This window comes from Daktulosphaira vitifoliae, unplaced genomic scaffold (assembly GCF_025091365.1).
Source record: "Daktulosphaira vitifoliae isolate Bord-2020 unplaced genomic scaffold, ASM2509136v1 Scaffold_3, whole genome shotgun sequence".
Classification (NCBI taxonomy): domain Eukaryota; kingdom Metazoa; phylum Arthropoda; class Insecta; order Hemiptera; family Phylloxeridae; genus Daktulosphaira; species Daktulosphaira vitifoliae.
In genome coordinates this window covers 28,507,961-28,527,970 of record NW_026099574.1, presented here as the reverse complement: position 1 = coordinate 28,527,970, position 20,010 = coordinate 28,507,961, and the positions used below count along the sequence as shown (strand labels likewise).

Sequence of the window (20,010 nt, the reverse complement as noted above, 5' to 3'; positions counted from 1 at the left end):
TTTTTTTTGTGTCTGTTACCACTTTTTCTCAGCTCTCACCGAACTGATTTCTTTCAACGATACGTCAAAAGATCACAAATCGTATCTAGTCGAAGACATTGCCCTCAAAAATTGAAAAAAATTCCCTCGTTCCCCGTAAATGGGGGAAACCTCCAAAAAAATTACAAATTTAAAAATCGCTAATTTTCGAAATTTTTTGAACTTAAATTTTGAAAGTGTTCCGGAAAGTCTGACACTTTTATATATATCTTAAATTAAAGCTAATGTAATATACTTTATCATGAAAAAAAAAAATTTCGGACTTTATCTTATCTTCACGGTGAAATTGGCTACCGAATGCTATTATTGTGTGAAAATTCTGGATTTTATTTTTTACATTTTTAATTTTATAATGCTATAATTTATTGAAAAATGTATGGATCAACATAATTTTTTTATGAGAAATAATATTTATATCCCTTTTTTATTCGACATACTTTATTTTAATCAGGATATTAATAAGGAACTAGCAGATTATGTAGCTTTAGGAATAATTCACCAATTTTTTAAAATTAAACACTATCTAAAGATTAGCATCGAAGCGTTTTTTATGATAGTGATTTTAATCACCGTCAGATATCATTATACTTGATCCAACTATGCCACGTCACCACTGTGCCGCGACCCCCCTGTGCTGGGTTTTTTAAGTCATCTCTTATGTCTGATAAGGGTGTCAACTTTATTTTTTTAAATGGGAACACATTTTGAATTTAATATTAAGGATATAGGAGTTAATTTTGCTTTTGAAATAATCCACCAATTTATTAAAATTAAACACTATCTACAGGTTAGCATTAAAGAGTTTCTCACGATAGTAATTTTAATCACTGTCAGACATCATCTATACATGTCCCAACTATGCTATGTACACACTGTTCCATAACTCCATTGTGCTATCATTTTTTATAAACAAATATTTGTTTTTTTTTTTTGATAATACATAATAGTAATCTAATTTTTAGATGTAAAAAAAAAAGTACTCTTTTGTAATTATAATAATAGAAATTTCTCAACATATTCAGAATTGTTTTATTGATTTTTATTATATTATTATAGAGTAAGAATTTTAGTTGAATGTATGTTTACTATACAAATAAACTTTTTAATAATAAAAAATTCATGCAGGTTACTCTAAAATATAAATACTAAAATCATTTTTATCATTTATATTAAATGACAATTGCAAATTATTTTTAAGAAATTGAGAACATATTAAGGTATGGTAATTTTTGTAGGCTACAAAAAAAATGTTCATTCTAAATCAATCACTATTTAGTTTTGTTCATCTTCTGTTGGTAACGGAGGTGGAAAAGCATTGAAAAAAACATTATCTTGCAACTGAAAAATATTAATGATAAACAATTATTTCAAATTATAATTAACAAGTTTTAGTTAAATACAGTTATGTAATAAAAATATTACATATTTTAACACAATAAAATTAGAAAAAATAAAAAGGAGGAACATTAATCATGTCATTATTAATTACAATTTAGAATCCTAAATAAACAAAGATTTTTTTATTTAACTGAAAATGTCGAGTTTTGTGCCGGATAAAGTGTTTTTGCGGGGAGTTCTACTTCATTACTTTATTATGAAGAAAAGTGTTACCGAAAGTCGAATTTTGGTTGAAGTTTATGGTGACCATGCTCTAGCTGAGCGAACGTGTCATAAGTGGTTTGCAAGGTTTAAAAGCAATAATTTTGGTTTAGAAGACCAAGAAAGATCTGGGCAGCCAAAAAAATTTGAAGATGAAGAATTAGTTGCAATGCTTGATAAGGATTCGTGTCAAACGCAAGACGAACTTGCAGAATCACTAGGAGTTGAGCAAACAATAGTTTCGAAACGTTTTAAAGCAACGGGAATGATTCAAAACATGTTGCAATGGGTTCCACATGAATTGAAAGAAGAAAAACCGTTTGCGAATTGCTGCTTGAGAGACAAAAAAGAAAAGGATTTTTGCATCAAACTGTAACTGGTGATGAGAAGTGGATTCATTACGAGAATCCTAAGCGAAAAAACTACTTGGAAAATGTCAAGTGAGAAGTCTTACCCCACCTGCTGTATTCACCAGATATCGCACCTTTTGATTACTATTTGTTCAATTGTATGAACAACAATTTAATCAAACAGCGATTCATGTCTTCAGAAAATATTGAAAAATGGGTCTCTGATTGGATTGCTTCGAAAGATGAAGAGTTCTTTCGACAGGGAACCCGTAAATTACCTGAAAGATGGGAGAAAGTAGTGACAAGTGATGGACAATATTTTCATTGAGTTGTAATTTTATTTTTTTTCTTATATAAAGTTTCCATTTTTTACTATAAACTGCACGAATAAATTCCTTTACCAGATATTTATTAAAAAAAGTATAAAATTTGTACTTTAAATGATAACAAATTTTTAATGTGTAGTATATGATGTAAAAAATTACGAATAAAAAACATTTAATGTAAATTAAAAATAAGCAATATCTATCACTAACAAGGATTTTAAAATAAATATAAAAAAAATGATTAATATATCTTTAAAATGTTATAATGTAATTAAAAGCTAAATATTTGCTTGGCATAGTTAGATTTTTCAGAAATACAAAGTTCAATTTTTAATTTAATGATTTAGAGAGAAAAAGAAACTCTGACTTAGTAATATATATTTGTTAATTAATAGGTTAATATGATCAATTGTTTAAGTAATTTGTTAAGAAACAATTAATTCAATAACGTAAAAAAAGAATGAATAAGGAAACTTATAATCTTGAAAAAAGTTAGTCTAAAGTTTCTTTTACAAAAAATAATTGCAAAGATTTTTAGTCTTGACAATCAGCAAAATATCATCCAGTGAATAAATAGAATGACTTAAAGAGGTAATATATAGACCAATAGATAATTCCTTAAAAGGTTTCTCAATACTTAGAAATTTTAAAGTTTTATCTTAGTCATGATATATCATCAAAATAAAATATGTAATAACAATCAAACAGTAATATTTTAAATAAAAATATTGGCATCTTACTATATATATTGATGTTATTAAAGAAATTACACCGCCTATAAGAACTGCATTATACTTCGAATTAGTTTTGTTGTAGTGTTCTTGCCAGGATCCTTTAGGAACAGGCATATCATCCATAGTTAATGGTCTATAAGAAGGGTGGTGATCAGAACTAGACCGTGCTGTAATTTTGCAAACATCTAAAAAAAAATTGTAATTTATAAATTAATTGTTAAATATTGAGATATATTTACTTACTGTTAAATTTTTTCAATTGAGATAAAACTCGAGACATTTCTAATGAAATTATTTAGAACAATTGAATGCGTGACAATGTAACGCTAATAGATAGATGAAAATTTATATTACTGTGTATTATGGGCTATATTATAAACGACCTTAGTAAGATAAAAATTATTTTGCTATTAACAGCTGTATGATATTGCCATTCCATATTATTTTAAGGTTAGGTTTAAATTTTTAATTTTAAAAATGTGTTTGATTAAACTAATTTCAGAACATTCTTAAATAATAACATTACATTAGGTAGATAAACAAGTAGGCTATTTTTTAAATTTATATTGTTACTTTGGAATATTTAAATTCATGTTGTTTATATGATTCAATTTTTAATAAGCTAAATTTTGTTAGTCAATTAATATAACATTTTTAGAATTTTTTTTTTTATTAATTAATTAAAATGACTGAATGTGTCAGTACGGTATTAGCTCGTTTCAAATCTGAAATGGGTGAATCAATTGGTGATATGATGGATTTACCTCGAAACATTACAGTAAACAATTTACAGTTAATTTGTAACTCTCTCCTCAAACAAGTACGAAAAATTTAGTATCAATAAATTGTAAGAAAAAATCTTAATAATATTTACTTGCAAAGGATGAAACTGTGCCTTACGCTTTTTTTGTCAATGATAAAGAAATTGTCAAAGATTTAGATGAATGTTTAGATAATATTAAAATAAGTAGTGAACAAGTTATAGATATTATTTACCAACAACAAGCAGTTTTCAAAGTGCGTCCAATTACTAGATGTACAAGGTATATATCAAATAAATATTTTCTATAAAATTTCAATTAAAATATATTTTCCTTAGTTCTCTACCTGGGCATGCTGAAGCAGTGATTTCAGTTCAGTTTAGTCCTGATAGTCGTAAATTGGCTAGTGGATCAGGTGATACAACAGTAAGATTTTGGGATCTTAATATGCAAACTCCTCTATATACTTGTGAAGGTATTCAATTGAACTTAGACCAACAATGATAGATATAATTTTACTTTTATACAAAACTAAATATTATATAAAAAATTTTTCTGTAGGTCATAAAAATTGGGTTTTATGTATAGCATGGTCACCTAATAGCAAATACCTTGTATCTGGCTGTAAAAATGGATTAATATTATCTTGGGATGTTGAAACAGGAAAAAAATTAGGACCTCCAATGACAGGACACAAACAATGGATTACTGCATTGTGTTGGGCTCCGTATCATTTATCGCCAGATTGCAGATTGTAATTAAAAAAAATTATTCTATACAGCATCATAACTTTAAAATAAATAGTTTTTATTATGTATAAATATTATAACTGTTTATTAATAAAATAATTTATCATTAATAAAAATACATGAAATTATTTAATAATATCATAATTAGTTATAAATGATGTACCCAAACATATTTTTTTATCTAAAATAATGAAAATAATTTCTTTAGTTGCCAAGTTCTAAACTTGATTAATATTCTCTAGACAGTGATAAATTAAAAATACAATGTTATTATGCTGTTCTTAAAATGTGTAATTTATTATCAAAATATAATTATTGTTATATATTATTTATTAAGATTTGCAAGTAGTAGTAAAGATGGAGATATTCGAATTTGGGATGTTATTCTAGGACAATGTCAAAGATCACTAACTAGTCATACTCGAAGTATAACTTGTTTAAAGTGGGGAGGAACAGGATTATTATACAGTGGATCACAAGATCGAACAATTAAAGTTTGGAGAGCTAATGATGTAGGCAAATTTATTTAACTATCTTGAAAATGTTTAAAACAAATAGTAAATTTTAAAATGTACAAATATGTATTTGAAATTAATTATTTGTTTAGAGTTATTAATTCAACCATTTTAATTTAAATCCTAAAACATTACTAATAGTTGTTATAGATTTTATTTCTTAAAATTTTATATTCATAAAAGAACAAACATGTTTTGAAAGTTATGAAAGGTCTAATTCAAAATGATTAAAATATTTTTTGTATCATTTTTAAAACTATAATTAAAAAAAAATGAAATTTCTTAATTTAGCTTACTGTAAATTAATTATCAAAATTTTAATAGGGCTCAAAATTAATTTTCATCAGAAATTGTGAATTTTCAAAAAATTAAACATTTATGTATGATATATTTTAGTTAATATAATATTAACTATGACCACTTGAGATACTATATTGTTTGCTCGTTCTTTTCGTTTTTTATGAGTTAACTAATATCTTTGTATAATTTGATTAGAAATATTGAATATTAAAAGTTATAGTAAATTATTTTTACAGGGTGTGTTATGTCGAACATTAGAAGGGCATGGTCATTGGGTAAATACTTTGGCACTCAGTACAGATTATGTTATGAGAACTGCATTGGTGCCTCAACCTCCATTTAGTAATACGCTAAGTAAATTTATAAGAGAAAGCTATATATAATTTAAATACAAATAATACATTCATTTCATTAGATGAAAATAATATTTTAAATGAATCTAAGAAAAGGTATGATAATGTAGTTGCAAATATTGGTGAAAGACTAATTTCAGGGTCTGATGATTTTACGTTATTTATGTGGGCTCCTGAATCTAAGAAAACACCTATTGGTAATAAAATTAAAGAAAATAACCATTTTATCTATGCTCATAAAAATTAATATTTTTTAGAGAGAATGACTGGTCATCAACAATTGATAAATTGTGTGCAATTTTCACCTGATTCAAGATATGTAGCATCTGCTTCATTTGATAAATCAATTAGGTTATGGGATGGCAAAACTGGAAAGTAATGTATACACTTGTATGAGTGTCAATATATATGTATTAATTAAATTAAAACTTGATGTTATAGGTTTATTGGAACAATGAGAGGACATGTACAAGCTGTTTACATGATATGTTGGTCTGCTGATTCAAGGCTATTAGTTAGTGGTAGTGCTGATTCTACACTAAAAGGTAGTTTTAGTTTTAATAACATAAAAAAGTGAATGAAAAATCTAATTAGGAAAACTCATAAGGATTTCTCTAATTTTACTTTTAATTACTAAAATCATAGATTTTTTATAGAGATTATGACATTACCTTTTTTGGAACCAGTATGACAAAAAAAAAAAATTTGCTTCAAAATCAATTGGATTATACTTGTGCTTAGACCATAGATAATATTCCATATTACCCTTTTTTTGTTGAGTAATGTAAATTTTTGCTTAATTTTCATTATACCCTCATGTTAATTTAAATGTTGTGCATTTGCATTATCTTAGATTTTACTAGGATGCGGCAAATTTTTGACCGGGTCATCTTCATAAAGCCAAATTATTTATATAATCATATACATAATTTTTATAAGATATTTATTAAAAATTATTAACTGGCAGTTATGAAGGTCTGAACAAGATCTTTACAGTATCATTTTTCAGCCCATTAAGGGTCATAACAGTCCCCCAAAGGAGAAGATTTCTTAACCATTGATACTTTGGAATAGGTGGTTAGTTTATCGCTGGAGTGAGGGATGACAACTCCAATTACCAAACTGATCTCTTGCTTGGCAAATAAAGCCACCTGTAACCAATTTTTGAACTCAAGACAGTGTGCATCAAGTACTGCCATGTTACTGACATGACCACACCGTCCTTGTAGTATCGTACTTGTTATAATTGAAAAAAAAATGAAGTCCTAATTATGTCCCTTAAAGAATGTTAAAATATAAATAGTATAGATTTTTTTAGAACTATCATGAATGTATTTCATATTTTTATATTTATTTAATCTAATTTCAGTGTGGGATGTCAAAAATAAAAAATTAGAAGGTGATCTTCCAGGTCATGCAGATGAAGTATTCGCAGTTGATTGGTCTCCAGATGGTCATAAAGTAGCATCTGGAGGGAAAGACAAAGTACTAAGATTGTAAGTAATAGTATATTTATTTCAAATTTGGTTATGAAATAATAATGAGATTTTTAATTTATTTTTAGGTGGACCCATTAATGAAATTGTTTGAATTAATCTAATGTAAAATAAATACATTTAATTTAACTTTTTATTTGTATTGATTATTCTTGTATGGTTCAGATTTGTTATCAACCATTAAAGAGACTCAGGAATTGGTTATTAAGTGTGATTGCCTAATAGCTTAATGGGAAAGGTCTTGTTCAAATAGTGAGATACCTTAGTTTGATTTCCAGTCAACTGGAATATTTTTCTCAGCTTTCAAATTTCAAACAAATTGTATTAAAACAATAGCGTTCTCAGGGTTTCGTCTTGGGAGATGATAAGATATTTTATTACTACCATCTCCAAAATGTATATTTATGATATATTAATTTTCATCATGAGGACTTCTATCCCTAAATAACATTCTCCTGTGAGAACTTACGTGTAAAAGATAAAAATAAAAGAATTGTATTAGAAATATTAAAATAATTTTTTTATCAACTATTAATATATAAGATACTTAAGTAAGATAGGAACTATGAATTTTAATTTCCTTTAATATTAACAAGAATTATTATGCTATTTATAAAATTTGATAATCAAATGTTTATAAGATACGACAGCAAAATTATTATATTGGATATCCTTTATCTGTTAAAAATTATTGTAGTATTATTTTAGTATCTCCTTAATTTTTGAGGTTTATCCTACTTGATTTATTTATTATATAGTTATATATTCAATTTTTTTAAAGAACACGTTCCAAAAAGAACCTATTCCTTTATTTGAGAAGAATAAAGGAACAAGTTCCATTATGTTTAATAGTAATAAGAACGTAAATTATTTCATTATTTTTAGAAATTATCAAAAAAACTCCAGTAAACTAATCTATATAAAATTTGACATAATAACAATAATTTAATATTGTATTATTATCAGTGTTTTAGAAAAGTTTATAGTAAAATGAAAAAAGAGCGTTGCATTTTCACAGAACAGAAATTTTGCAATTTTTGGCTTTAAAGTCAAATAACTTATAGAAAAATTTCGTAGGGACGTTTTTATATTTTTCATTATGAAGTATTCTTTAAAATCTTTAAATATAAATTTGAAAAACGTAGACTGCAAAAAAAAAAAAAAAGAGACCACTTGTAAGATCACATATAAATGTTGAAGATTTTTCGCGAATAACATTTTAGGAAGAAAAATAATCCCTTCAATGTACCTCCCTAATAAATTTAAATTAAGTGAGAGCTCAACAAAATTAGTCTATGGGCTGCGTAGTGGATGACACTAGTATAGTGTTTTAATTAATTTTTAATTTTGCATAAAACAATTATAAAAATGTCTTGCATTATAAAACTCACATTTTTTTGTTTTTATTTCTTTATTTTACAATATCTAAAAATTTAAACAAAATATAACTTAAAAAACAATAGATTATATAAATATATGTATACCTATAGTAATAAACATAGTAACTTTGACCATTTAAAAATTATAAAACTAGTACATTTTATCAAATGAGTAAAAATAATATAAATAACTACAACAATGTAAATTTTTTTTAAGACGCAGTATTTCTTAGGTATCTAGTTATTTATTACAAATGGCACAATAATTATATAGTGATAATAAATTTAATCTTAGTAAAAAATTAATAATAAATATTTAACAGTACTAAATTAAATTTTGTGATGTGGATTTTATTTATTCGTTAAATTCTGAAGTATGGCAAATTTTACAAGTTTCATCTATAGAATTTATGTAAAAGAAATTAGAATTTATCTTATTTAAAAATGAATGTGTATTTATAAACATATATATATATATATGCGTGTGTGTGTGTATACATGAATAGTATAATCATATATTAGTATAAATACAAATAATATATGAACAGCAATAATAAAGCCATACAGTACAATACTTAATAAGAATACAAATTTAAACAAAATTATTTAAAATATACTAAATTGTCATAAAGCAATAGTTGGGTTAAAATTGAGTACGGCACTCAAATTCACAATACAAGTATAAATTTAACTAATGTTTTTTAAATATAATTTAGTAGTATAATGAATGTAATGTTATAATTATCAACAATTATAATTTTTTACTAGAAATTTAATAATAATAATAATAATAATAAACAATATAATAATTATATATATATAAAATAAAATAAAAATAATTATAATAAAAACAAAAATTTAATTTATAACTTACACGACACTTTCTTTATCTACTATGTGTTGCATGTCAGAGTATACTTTTCGTAATGATACTTCACTGCTTCGACAAGATGTAGCAGTACCATTGAATAAACCTACAAGCCAATTTCTTATAGAACCTCTAGAAACCAACTTTTTCCTATGAGGTTCTTGTGCTATATCTTCAAATGAATGCCATCGTTTATTGTCATCAGTTAGTAGAGGTGCATACTGAAGGCTACCATTCACTACAGTTTCAGCACCACTATCTCCACAGTAATTTTCTTCTTTTGAGGTTTGTTCAATAAGTTTGGAGTCCTAGAAATAAAACAAAAATATTTTACACGTAAGCGTGCACAGAGATTCAGGTCGCGGGCAGAAAAACTATGCATTATCCCATAACTCTTTCTAAATAATCTGTTTTATAGAAAATTTAAAGAACATTCAGTGCATTTATTCTTAAAACTCATTTTGTATACTTAGATTGAAATTTTTGTACAATAAAGTATGTCAATCCTTTAAAGTAAATTAGTAGTTTTTTTTAATAAATACCAATTTTTAACAATTTAAAAGCAAAAGAACTTTTTATTGAATTTGTACACGTACCTATGATAATAAGTATTGTCATTTATTTTCATTTGAAGTAATCAATAAATGGTATACATAAAAGTTAATAAATTTTTTTTACTTCAGTTCAAGTTTTAGCTTCGATGCGAAGCTGAGAAGGTATTGGTTTTACTATGTTTTTTTTTTTTTTTGTGTCTGTTACCACTTTTTCTCAGCTCTCACCGAACCGATTTCTTTCAACGATACGTCAAAAGATCACAAATCGTATCTAGTCGAAGACATAACCTTTAAAAATTGAAAAAATTTTCCTCGTTTCCCGTAGATGGGGAAAACCTCCAAAAAAATTACAAATATTAAAAATCGGTAATTTTCGAAATTTTTTCAATTTTTTTTACTAAAAACTGCCGTAACTTTTTCAAAAATGAACGTATCAATATAAATCTTTTTTTTTATAGATGCTTAATGTATTTACCTATCATTTGGTATATTTTTTTTGTAAATTTGAACCTATATCTGGCCACGGGGGGGATTTAAAATGACAACTTTTTCACAAAAAATTAACTTTTTCAACTTAACTTTTGAAAATGTTCCGGAAAGTCTGACATTTTTATATATATCTTAAAATAAAGCTAATGTAATATACTTTAATTTGAAAAAAAAAATTTGACCTCTGGACTTTTCTTCATGGTGAAAATGGCTACCAAATGCTATTTTTGTGTGAAAATTCTCGATTTTATAATTTACATTTTTCACTTTAAAGTGCTATAACTTTTTTAAAAATGTATGNTTTAAAGTGCTATAACTTTTTTAAAAATGATCAATACAATTTTTTCATGAGAAATAATATTTTTTAATAATCCCTTTTTCATGCGACATACTTTATCTTAATCAGGATATTAATAAGGAACTAGCAGATCATGTAGCTTTTGGAATAATACACCATTTTTTTTAAATTAAACACTATCTAAAATTTTGCATCGAAGTGTTTTATTTTGATAGTGATTTTAATCACTGTCAGATATCATTATACTTGATCCAACTATGCTACATCATTACTGTGCCGCGACCCTCCTGTGCTGGGTTTTTAATTATTATTTCAATGTAACAAAAAAAAAAAAATGAATAGTGTGTGAAACAAATGTTTGTAAAGAAGTATGTGTATTAAATATACACTCAGTTTTTTATCTTCTTACCTCTAGGGAACGGCAACTTCTCTTAATTAAAGAGCTTACACGGCTTAGTTGTTTATTAGGAAAAGGATCCATTGAAGCAGATTGCACCATTCTCCTACGCAGTGGTTCAAGTAATATAGGAGGTAAAGGAGAAGGCCTTTGATCTTGTAGATAGCTATAACTATCTTTTGCACTTCTATCAACAGAGTTTATGCGTGGAGAAAATGATGGACGTCTACTACCGTATTCTCCAAATCCAGCATACATTTTTGGACTATGTCGTTTTGATCCACAAAACAGAGGTGGCAGTTCAGTCAAGTCTACCTAAATAAATTAAAACAATAATAAAATAATTCTACATTATATTGTCATAAGAAACATACATCTCTACGTTTTATAGCATTCTCATTAGTTCCTTCCAACCAATATGTGAGAATTTCACCTTTGCCTTTCATGCTAACATAACCACGTTCCTTGATTATGTAACCACCTAACTCATCTAATGCACTTTTACACTGCTCACTTATATGTATTTTTAATGGTTCTCCATTTGATTCCATTCTAGATGCTGTATTGACTGTATCTCCAAAAAGACAATATCTTGGCATAGTTAAACCAACAACACCAGCGACAACAGGTCCTGAAATTCAAGATAAATTATTAAAATTTAGATGAACTATTCTGGTAGTTTAAGTAACTACTTAAACTACAAGGACTTGGTAGATTGGCTTACCTGTATGAATTCCAATGCGCAATTTTAATGTTGATTCAGGTTGATGAGCTATTTTGTGGTGTTTAACAGCTTCAAGTAAGTTTAAAGACATTGATGCTATCTCACCAGCATGTCTCTTACCATTTTTGATAGGTAATCCTGAAACCTATTGAAATGAATGCAATATTTAAAATTTATACAGAACATTTTTTTTATAAAAAATACTTACAACCATATAAGCATCTCCAATAGTTTCAACTTTGTAAACATCATATCCTTTAATAATTTTATCAAACAAAGTGTATAAGTCATTTAAAAAGTTAACAACCTAGACATTTAGAAAAAATAATTTAGATAATTAGTTATCCTTTAATAAATGTTCATGTTAATAAACCTGTAATGGAGTACTTTCAGCAGACATAGCAGTAAAACCAACAATATCACTAAAATAAATGGTAACTGAGTTGTAAGATTCGGGTTCAATACCATATCCTAAAGTCAAACGTTTTGCAACTGGCCTGAATATAAAAAAACAAAAGTATAATCAAAAAAATAAAAATATTTATGTAAGTTTATAAACATACGCAGGTAACATTCTATGTAATAAATCTTCAGTTTTACGTTTTTCTTCATAAACCTCATTTGTACGTTGATTGACTAGATCCTCGAGGTTATTTGCATACTTTTCCATTATATCCATCATTTGATCCATAATATTTTTTTGTCTAGATAAATTAAAAATTTTTAAAATAATTAAGGTTTTTATAAAAATTAATAGGTAAAATAATAACATACTTTCCATCTTTCATTTTTTTTAATCGGGCTCTTATTGTACCAAAGTCTGGTCTATTCTCAGGATACTCATCCCAGCAATCAGTTATACATTGAACTATATAATCCTCAGCAAACTCGCAGTCTCTTAGATAATGTATACTAGGCCGCAATGGAATACCATTTATTTCATCATAACCTATCTTAACCAGTCTTATGATTTCTGGTAAATAATAAGTTAAGTTAGTAAAAAGTATATTTTTCTACATAATAATCACATTTACAGGTTTTATCTATAAAATAATACCTTTCATTTATCTAACCTTTAGGTTCTTCAACGCCACAAGCGCCAAAAGGACCTCTTCGGCACATTATCTCATGTAAAATAATGGCAAATGCATAAATATCACCTTTTTGTGTACCTTTAACAGATGATGTTGGATTTCTTAACAATTCTGGAGCTTTCCATAATAAATCTAATTAAAATTATATAAGCCTGTTATTACTTTAAATTTTTAATAGGAACATGGGTTTTATAAACAACAAAATATATAATAGCAAAGCAGTTTATCATATAAAAATATATATAAAAATAATAATTAAGATTAATTAATATAAATAGATTGCGAAAATAAGAAACCATTTCTTAATAATTTAGAAAATAAAAATTAGAAATGTATTTACTTTTAGTTTATTTTTAATTTAAATACTCTCAATAAAGTAAAAAAAAACAAGAAATACTTTAAATAAATAATTTTTTAAGAGACTTAAAAATAATACTAATACATAATATTTACTTCTAAAATACTGATGTTCACCAATAGAGTCGTTTTCTGCGCTCTGTCTTAATTCATGTAGTCCAAAATCAGTCACTTGCAATACCCAACGACTAGTTACAACACAATTAGATGACTTTAAATTCCCATGACAACCTAAAGGCGAGTTGTGAATAAATATCATACCCTGCACAACAATGGGGTACACTAACGATTGACACGTTCAAATAAATTAAAATATAATTAGCATTAATAACGATGTTATTAGTCCAATATAAAACTGGTTACAACTTACCCTAATGAGATCATGAACTAAAGATGTAATAAACATTTTGTCTAATTTTATGTCTTCATTTTCTACAATATCCTAAAATATCAAATAACATTTTATAAATAATTGTTTCTTTTAGTTAATCACTAATGCTTACATAGAGACTTCCTTTGGCACAATAGTCAGTAATAATTAAAATTCTAGTTGGTTCAATAGTAGCTCCAATAAATGAGTTTACATTATTATGCCTTAAATCTCTTAACAGTCTCATTTCTTTCATTTGTTCTCTAGATATATCCCTACGTTTAGAAAATTTAAGTTCTTTAATTCTGACCATAATATTTCGATAATGTCCAGTCATAGCAAATACTTGAAGACCAGCTCGAGACTCATAAGACATAGCGGAAACTAAACTTAACTAAAAGTAAAAAAAATATAGTAAAAATATACTTTATAAAATAAACTTTAAAAAAGCTTTACATAAAAAAAAAAAAAATTACTTTGCTTGGAGAGGATACAATGTCTTTATTATAATATCCAAGTAAATCTGATGGATCAATTTTCCACAATAATCCTTCAATTTCTAATTCAATTTTCCATTTTCTATAAATAGATAAAGTAATGACAATTGCACAAAAAAGTGTCAGTCCCAATACAATAGCTATAAAAATAGAGCTTCTTTGAAAATCATTTTGACATAATTCATTATTGAAGCCACAACTAGGTTCATCATCAGGTCGACTTTTACCAGGCCAATCTATTTTCATAGATGGAGAATACAATTTGTATTCCTACGCTTACAAGTAAAAGAAATACATTAGTATTATGTAAAAAAATTTTATGTTGTAATATGAATAATTATATCTATAACTTTTTAAATGTATAGATAACATCCAAAATATATTAAAAAAACTCCACATTTTTTTTAAACATTGCAGAAGTTGCAAATTTTAATATTCTAGAAATGGTGCAGATAATTTATTTTCTGCTCCATTTGGCTAGACATAAAAATGTATCAATTTTATTAAGTCATATAAATATATATGAGGCATAGAAGGGCTAAGCGCGATTTAAACTGTTAAAAATTAAATAACAATTTTTATTACACCAAAATAATACCCATGATGCCAATATTAAGGAAAGAAATTTATAATGTTAGTAAATAATTATTAAAATAACGATATTTAAAGATAGTGTAACCAATAATTTTTTATGAAGAAATGGAATAATAAAATAAAATTTTGTATTCTTAAAAAAAAAACTTTAGGATACTTAGATTATTTAGCCTTTCCATGTCACATATTGTTTAATACAAGATTTTACTTACTGGTAATTCACCATGTTGAAATTGAAATTGAGCTATATTTAACATGAAGTATGGACAAGTGAAGTTTCCATCAGCTACTTGAAAAGAAAAATTGTGTGGTTTTAACGCAGCTACAGAAAAATTACCTTCTGAATCTCCACTAGAATCTAACTTTATAGTTGACCCAGTAACACCTATTTATAAAACAGACTTAGCATGAATATATTATTTTTTAATTATACATCATTTTCATAGTATACAAATATATATATATATATATATATTAGTAGGATTTCTTCTTACTTTGGTATGTAATATTTTTTATTATCGTCTCAATAATTAATGTCCCATTTGATGCTACTTCATCTATAATATCAACTGTAATGTTTTGAACACTGGATCTTGATTTAAGTAAAAAATCTAATGCACGGGCATACAACATGACTGAATCATATAAATATGCAGCGTATATTGAAACAAACTGTAATAGTTAATAAAATACTAATAATTATATGAATAATATGAAATAATATGAAAAATTATAATTTTTTTAGGTCTATTCATTTATTTTTGTTTTGTTTATATTTGAATAAATTAGAGGATATATACCTTAACATAAGAAACATTCTTAAATACATTTGGAGTAGAAAATTTAAATGGATCTTTACTAGTAAAATCAAGGACTTTTTTTGTAAACAGTTCATATGTTGATGGAGTTGGTTGTGAAGCCATAACAACCAATAATGAACGAGCTCTTTTCAAGAAATTCCTTTCCTCCATACAATCTGCTAGCTCATAAGCACCATTGCTCCTTTGCTCTACACATAATGATTTATTTAGATATACATTAAAATGAAGTATAACTTAGCTATACTAACTCCATAAATAATGTCTGGCATCTTTATTTGAATTAATTTTGGTGTCTGCATAAATCACCATGTAATCACCATTGTCAAATAACTGTAGTGCTTGCATGATGGTCATCATGTCAACTAAAGAGTTGGAACTACCCAGAAACACATAAACTGTAAATTCATTAAATTTAATTTTATAAAAAACAAATCTAATACTACATTAGAAAAATTGATCAACATGAACATACTCCTAGTTTTGTTTTTAGTTTCTTGCACAAGTTGATACCAATAAGCATTACTGCAACACTTTTGATCTAATTCACAGCATTTGTAAAGATCAACAATTGTTTTGTAATGATTTATAGTCATGTTAGCTTTCTTTGCTTGTATTTTAAGGGAATCTGCTACTGACTTCCAACCTTCTTCAAAAATAATGCTAAATTTTTTCCAATTGTAATACCGCAACAATGATATAATCGATTTGGTTATCTTTATAAAAAAAGTGAATATTCAAATTTTTACTTTTGTTTATTCTAAATTATGGAAACTTTAGTAAATAAGCATATACCAAAATTAAGCGGAACTATTAATTTGAATTTTACTCAGCAATTAAAATAAAATAATATATTATTATTTAACTTTAATTTTATTAATTAATTACATAAGATTTCAAAATTCACAGCAATAAAATAATTTTATGGCTAACAGTAATAAATATGTATATATATATATATATATAATGATAAAAAAACAATAATATTACTTGGGTATCTGGAGGGTCTGTTCGTGCAAACGTTGGTACGTCAGATGCTTTGTAATCTGCACATTTCTAAATCATAAACAAAATGTCCGTTATTAAAAAAAAGACTGTAAGTTTACTTTTATTTTGTTCTGACTTGCATGGGCATTTAGAAAAATGATTGGAATTTTAAAAAAAATATGAAGTACAAAGAGAATTAATTAATTGTAGTATTGTCACTGAAAATAATTTTTTAATCCGTAAATTTTTCAAATAGCTATCGAATAAAGACGTGATATTTAGTAATGACGAATACTCAAAAATTGTTGACCCATAAATCGCTCCTCAAAATACGCCATTTTTATAATATGTCCTCATCGATTCAATCAACTTACTAGTATATCTCATACAAAATTGATAAAAATTTTCTTCGGAAAATCAGCTTTTATTTACACGAAAACCCCATAATTTATCGGTCAAACTTTTTATTTCATCAGGAAACATCGTAAATGAATAAAACGCCAACTCGTTACATATGAAATTGTAGGAGAGCAAGGCAGAAAAATGTTGGTATAATGGGCGTGTTTACAGAATTGCGATAGTTTTGTATAAATTGATATTTAAAAATAGAAACATTTCTCCATGCAAATAAAACACGCGAAAATAGCATTAACTTGATAAAATTGAACATAAAGTTAATGATTTTTGTGTGTACAGTAGACTGTCATAGGAAAGTAAAAATTAAATAAGCCTTCAAAAACAATAAATAGCGTGACTATAACTCCAAAAATTATCGATCTCTTCATACTTGAAATGTTGTATTAACTTTAGCTGTAACTTATTTACTAGAAATCAATATCAATAAAAGTTGAAAACAAAAAAAATAAACATCAGCCTATGTTTTGCTTTACAAGTCCAAATCTAAAATAGAAGTAATACAACTGAATGTTGATAACTTTAATGTGTTACTTATAATTTGTTGTTTATTTTGAACGTTTTTTTAAATGGCCTTCGATACTAAAAATATAACTTATTATCCAACAGCGGTGTGACATCGTTATATAATTTAGTGCAGGAAAAAAACAAATGGAATATTTAAAGATAATTTTGTGATATATAAACAAAAAAAGGGTTTCTTGTATACCTACAATGTCAGCTAAATAACTACAATTATGGGGTAGATAGAAAATTATAATGCAGATAAAAAATAAAGAAATAGTTAAATAAATGTTATTAAAACTGGAACTCAAATGACATTGTCTTTAAAGCTCCGAGTTTGTAAAATAAAAATTATTGTTCTAATTTGATTTAATAACATATCAAAATCATGTGATTTCGGTTTCATATGAAACCAAAGACTTATTGTAATATTTTACAAGTTTTTGTAACTCGGAGGAAGACTCGTGTAAGCATTATTTTTAAATTTGATGAATTTTTGTTTGGGTCAAATCAAAGTAATTATTTAGAGTTATATAAATAGTGACAAATTATGAAAATTAAAACTTCTGAACTTAAATTAGTTAAGTATTTATTTATTTATTTATTTATAAATTTAACGGGCATAGCCCTTTTTTACAATTTTGATTAATAACAATTTAAACATATATAACATAAGTAAGTAATTCACAGCGATTCAACAGAAACATAAATAACATTATTGAGGTGCAGGTATATTAAATTAAGTTTATTTCACATACTATCATAAGACGAAAAAGAAGTACAAAATTAATTATTATTAAATTTCAAAAATCTCTTATCTTCAAATAAACCGTATAATTTTTATTCAGTTCTAAATGAAAGGTTCGGTAAACACTTATGAAATTTAACAATACATCAGTAAATATTGGTAATATATAATGGGAACATTTTCAGTTTTAATTTTTAACCAAAATTTATCGGTAAAATTATGATTTACTTTTTCTTAAATTTAAAAAAGATGGTATTCTATAATTGATAAATTTAAATTATATAAATTTGAACGTTTAGATCATGTATATGTTTAATTTTTGTCTTTTATATAGTAGCTGGTATTATTATTTGTACAGTATGTAAACTATACAAATATATTTATATTGAGCACAAGTGATCTAGGAGTTTATAAAAAGACCGTAGGTTCAATAGCAGTACTTCATGATTTGAGAACTGCTGGTATGAATCAGCTATAGATCAGTTACGTTGTTTTATTAATTTACAACATACATACACATAAAATTATCGATTATGTTTAAATACAAACCTCAAACAATTTATAAAGCTGTTCTAAATATAGAACACAATGAATAATAAATTATTCAAGGCTAAACCAATAGAAGTATAATTAGAGTCAGATATAAATAAAAAAATATTAAAAAAATATTTTTAAACGATTAAGATAATTAAAAAAAATTTGTTAGTAATTACGAATTAAAATGAGTTATGCTTTAACTCAATTTTGTTTTGATACTTCAAATATTTTTAGTAAAAATTCTTAAAACTTTAAAGAAAAATATCCATTATAACATTTACTTGGAATGAAAAAATATATGTATTGTCCTTAATGTATGTCATATATTAATAATCAATTTTAAAATCTTTTAAAAGTTTTAACGACAGTTTTTTATATTGTGAACAATTTTTTATTTTTTATTAATAATTGCAGCAAAGAACAAATAATTAAGTACTAAACAAATCTATTTACTTCAATATTCTTGTTTGTATTTATAGTTGATATTGTTTTTATATATTTATAATATTGAATAAGCTAAAATTAATACATTTTCTTGGATTGGGAATAATACATAGTATTAATTGATTTATCTGTTACCTTCGATAATCTCATTCTTTTTTATAATTTCGTTATTTTTATTCATAAATATTCTTTAAGTAACATATCATTTTTATATGACTTACATCTAAAAACTAATTAGACTTTAAATATTTTTAAATGTGAATGACAGTTTGCAATTCAACAGTTAAAATAAAGAAGAAATAATAGTTTCGTAATAAATTGTTTATTTTTACATTAGAATATGATTCATTATTTACCTTTTTAACCAGTAGGCAATTATTGTGTATACATATACATATATATATATATATATGTATTGTATTTTATATGTCAAAGCATAAAAATAAACTTAGTTTAAGGGCATGGTTACACCGCCCAACCATAGTTGATACAGGGTGTTCAAAAACTAAGAAAATAGGTCAAATTTTACAGACCATGAAAATAATAACTTTTTTTCTAACTTACTGAACACACTCTATATAATTAGTATATTAATTCTGTGAACGAGGAAATAATGACTAAGTTAAATCATTCATTGATAATTATTAGTTAAAATTTAACATTAATTTTGTTTCATTTTAAATTATAATTTTTGGGTTAAAAAAAAAAAAAAAAA

General features: G+C 25.5%; 3 protein-coding genes across 4 annotated transcripts in view; 1 reads left to right on the top strand and 2 right to left on the bottom strand.

Moving 5' to 3' along the window:
• Positions 1-1,044: 1,044 nt before the first annotated feature.
• Positions 1,045-3,454, bottom strand: LOC126900850 (uncharacterized). Its single transcript, XM_050676829.1, has 3 exons — positions 3,292-3,454; positions 3,055-3,233; positions 1,045-1,377 (listed from the first exon to the last, which is right to left on the bottom strand). Exons 1-3 carry the CDS (start codon positions 3,326-3,328, stop codon positions 1,312-1,314), a joined length of 282 nt encoding a protein of 93 aa, XP_050532786.1. The 5' UTR covers positions 3,329-3,454; the 3' UTR covers positions 1,045-1,311.
• Positions 3,455-3,554: 100 nt separating this feature from the next.
• LOC126900816 (notchless protein homolog 1) lies at positions 3,555-7,358 on the top strand. Its single transcript, XM_050676781.1, has 11 exons — positions 3,555-3,868; positions 3,931-4,091; positions 4,148-4,284; positions 4,371-4,563; positions 4,896-5,070; positions 5,610-5,727; positions 5,789-5,923; positions 5,984-6,101; positions 6,168-6,271; positions 7,096-7,222; positions 7,291-7,358. Exons 1-11 carry the CDS (start codon positions 3,734-3,736, stop codon positions 7,301-7,303), a joined length of 1,416 nt encoding a protein of 471 aa, XP_050532738.1. The 5' UTR covers positions 3,555-3,733; the 3' UTR covers positions 7,304-7,358.
• Positions 7,359-8,797: 1,439 nt separating this feature from the next.
• Positions 8,798-20,010, bottom strand: part of LOC126900802 (receptor-type guanylate cyclase Gyc76C-like) — a 35,977-nt gene continuing 24,764 nt past the window's right edge. Inside the window, exons 6-25 of one of the 2 annotated variants that reach the window (XM_050676749.1) lie at positions 16,652-16,717; positions 16,137-16,377; positions 15,913-16,059; positions 15,644-15,852; positions 15,338-15,515; positions 15,056-15,228; positions 14,229-14,519; positions 13,886-14,146; positions 13,753-13,824; positions 13,479-13,644; positions 13,005-13,157; positions 12,706-12,904; positions 12,495-12,635; positions 12,305-12,428; positions 12,140-12,238; positions 11,932-12,076; positions 11,582-11,838; positions 11,220-11,522; positions 9,476-9,777; positions 8,798-9,000 (exon numbers count right to left, since the gene is read on the bottom strand). In XM_050676749.1, coding sequence (XP_050532706.1) covers positions 8,997-9,000; positions 9,476-9,777; positions 11,220-11,522; positions 11,582-11,838; positions 11,932-12,076; positions 12,140-12,238; positions 12,305-12,428; positions 12,495-12,635; positions 12,706-12,904; positions 13,005-13,157; positions 13,479-13,644; positions 13,753-13,824; positions 13,886-14,146; positions 14,229-14,519; positions 15,056-15,228; positions 15,338-15,515; positions 15,644-15,852; positions 15,913-16,059; positions 16,137-16,377; positions 16,652-16,717 — 3,531 coding nt within the window. In that variant the 3' untranslated portion in view covers positions 8,798-8,996. Of the gene's footprint in view, positions 9,001-9,475; positions 9,778-11,219; positions 11,523-11,581; positions 11,839-11,931; positions 12,077-12,139; positions 12,239-12,304; positions 12,429-12,494; positions 12,636-12,705; positions 12,905-13,004; positions 13,158-13,478; positions 13,645-13,752; positions 13,825-13,885; positions 14,147-14,228; positions 14,520-15,055; positions 15,229-15,337; positions 15,516-15,643; positions 15,853-15,912; positions 16,060-16,136; positions 16,378-16,651; positions 16,718-20,010 lie in introns of those variants that run through there. The other variant, XM_050676750.1, reaches the window with a different exon arrangement.

Excerpts from the sequence above, each read along its gene's own strand:
- LOC126900850 (XM_050676829.1), bottom strand. The coding sequence starts at position 3,328 with ATGTCTCGAGTTTTATCTCAATTGAAAAAATTTAACA. Across the intron at positions 3,234-3,291 it reads TCAATTGAAAAAATTTAACA|ATGTTTGCAAAATTACAGCA; the intron begins GTAAGTAAATAT and ends ATTTTTTTTTAG. Across the intron at positions 1,378-3,054 it reads TAATAACATCAATATATATA|TTGCAAGATAATGTTTTTTT; the intron begins GTAAGATGCCAA and ends AATATTTTTCAG.
- LOC126900816 (XM_050676781.1), top strand. The coding sequence starts at position 3,734 with ATGACTGAATGTGTCAGTACGGTATTAGCTCGTTTCAAATCTGAAATG. Across the intron at positions 4,564-4,895 it reads TTATCGCCAGATTGCAGATT|ATTTGCAAGTAGTAGTAAAG; the intron begins GTAATTAAAAAA and ends TTATTTATTAAG. Across the intron at positions 5,071-5,609 it reads AAGTTTGGAGAGCTAATGAT|GGTGTGTTATGTCGAACATT; the intron begins GTAGGCAAATTT and ends TTATTTTTACAG.